The sequence below is a fragment of the Aplysia californica genome, unplaced genomic scaffold (genome assembly GCF_000002075.1).
Source record: "Aplysia californica isolate F4 #8 unplaced genomic scaffold, AplCal3.0 scaffold00249, whole genome shotgun sequence".
In the NCBI taxonomy this organism is placed as follows: domain Eukaryota; kingdom Metazoa; phylum Mollusca; class Gastropoda; order Aplysiida; family Aplysiidae; genus Aplysia; species Aplysia californica.
The window spans coordinates 281,619-282,756 of NW_004797519.1; the positions used below are offsets into that span (position 1 = coordinate 281,619).

At 44.6% G+C, this 1,138-nt stretch overlaps 1 protein-coding gene across 1 annotated transcript in view; it reads right to left on the reverse strand.

Moving 5' to 3' along the window:
- Positions 1–257: 257 nt before the first annotated feature.
- LOC101861130 overlaps positions 258–1,138 on the reverse strand; it is a gene marked incomplete at its 3' end in the record, with an annotated part of 3,614 nt that continues 2,733 nt past the window's right edge. The window contains 1 exon segment of the mRNA XM_013083686.1: positions 258–479. Coding sequence (XP_012939140.1) covers positions 258–479 — 222 coding nt within the window.

Sequence of the window (1,138 nt, forward strand, 5' to 3'; positions counted from 1 at the left end):
ACATTTTTTTTAAACTTACAGTTTCCAAGGACCTTTAAGCTTTGGTAGTCATCAAACTTTGGCTGCCATTTTCTCGCTTATTTTACCTCCTTCAACCTCTAGTATTTCGACCTCTATTGAAGATAGATAGGTAATTTTATAATCGAAAGCAAGACAAACGAGCAAGCTTTAAGGTGATACAATTAACTCCATATGTTCCCGAACTGACGAGCGCCTGATTCAACTGCTTCGTAGTACAAATGACAAGACAGTCTCACCATCGTCCCTATTTTCTGGGAGCTTATGGGGGAAGCACATTTCTGTACAGTTGCTCACGGCATAGTCCACATTGTTAATGGACAGCACAGAATCTTCCCTCACGAAGCTGACATAAGTGTCCTTGATGAGGTCTCTCTGCGTCTCAAAGGCTGCTTTCAAGGAGAACTTTATTGGGATCTCGATGGTATTCTTGTTAAGACATCTCGGCTTCACGTACATATCTGTCACGCACAAAAAGGATAAAGAATATTGAAAGCAAGCAATTTATGTGGTAAACAGGGCCAATAGAAGTCATTTACCCCCCCCCCTTCCCCCCTTTCCAAGTCGCGCATCACGACAATCAGAATCAGAGCCCACTTGTTCCCTGTTCTTGTTTGACGTCCGTTATATTATTACATTCAGAGTTTCAGAGGTGAAGGCCTAGCTACAGGCATTTCCCGCCAAGAGTTCCCTCCTCCCCCCTCCCCCCTTTCCACTACATTGTACTTCGTTTCAGACAGAGGTAGACAACCGCTGCTTTCCGTTGTCTCAGCCGTCCATTTTGCTATTGCCTCATGCAAAGTATGATTACGGAAAATGGAACACTTATTATGACGATCGTTATACCGTGCCTTTGAAGCCGCCTCTAGCAAGGTGTTTGACGTTTAACTCCTCGATAAGTAAAGTTGATTACTTCATGATAACTTATTTCACTTCGAAAATATCACACAGACCCTCCCACCCCACCCCCTCTCTCTTTATCTCGGTCTCTATCTTTCCTGGTCTCTCTCAGAGTCTCTCCCCCCTCTCTCTCCCTCTTTCTTTCTCTCTCTCTCTCTCTCTCTCTCGATCCCTCCTTCTCTCTCTCTCTCTCTCTCTCTCGATCCCTCCTTCTCTCTCT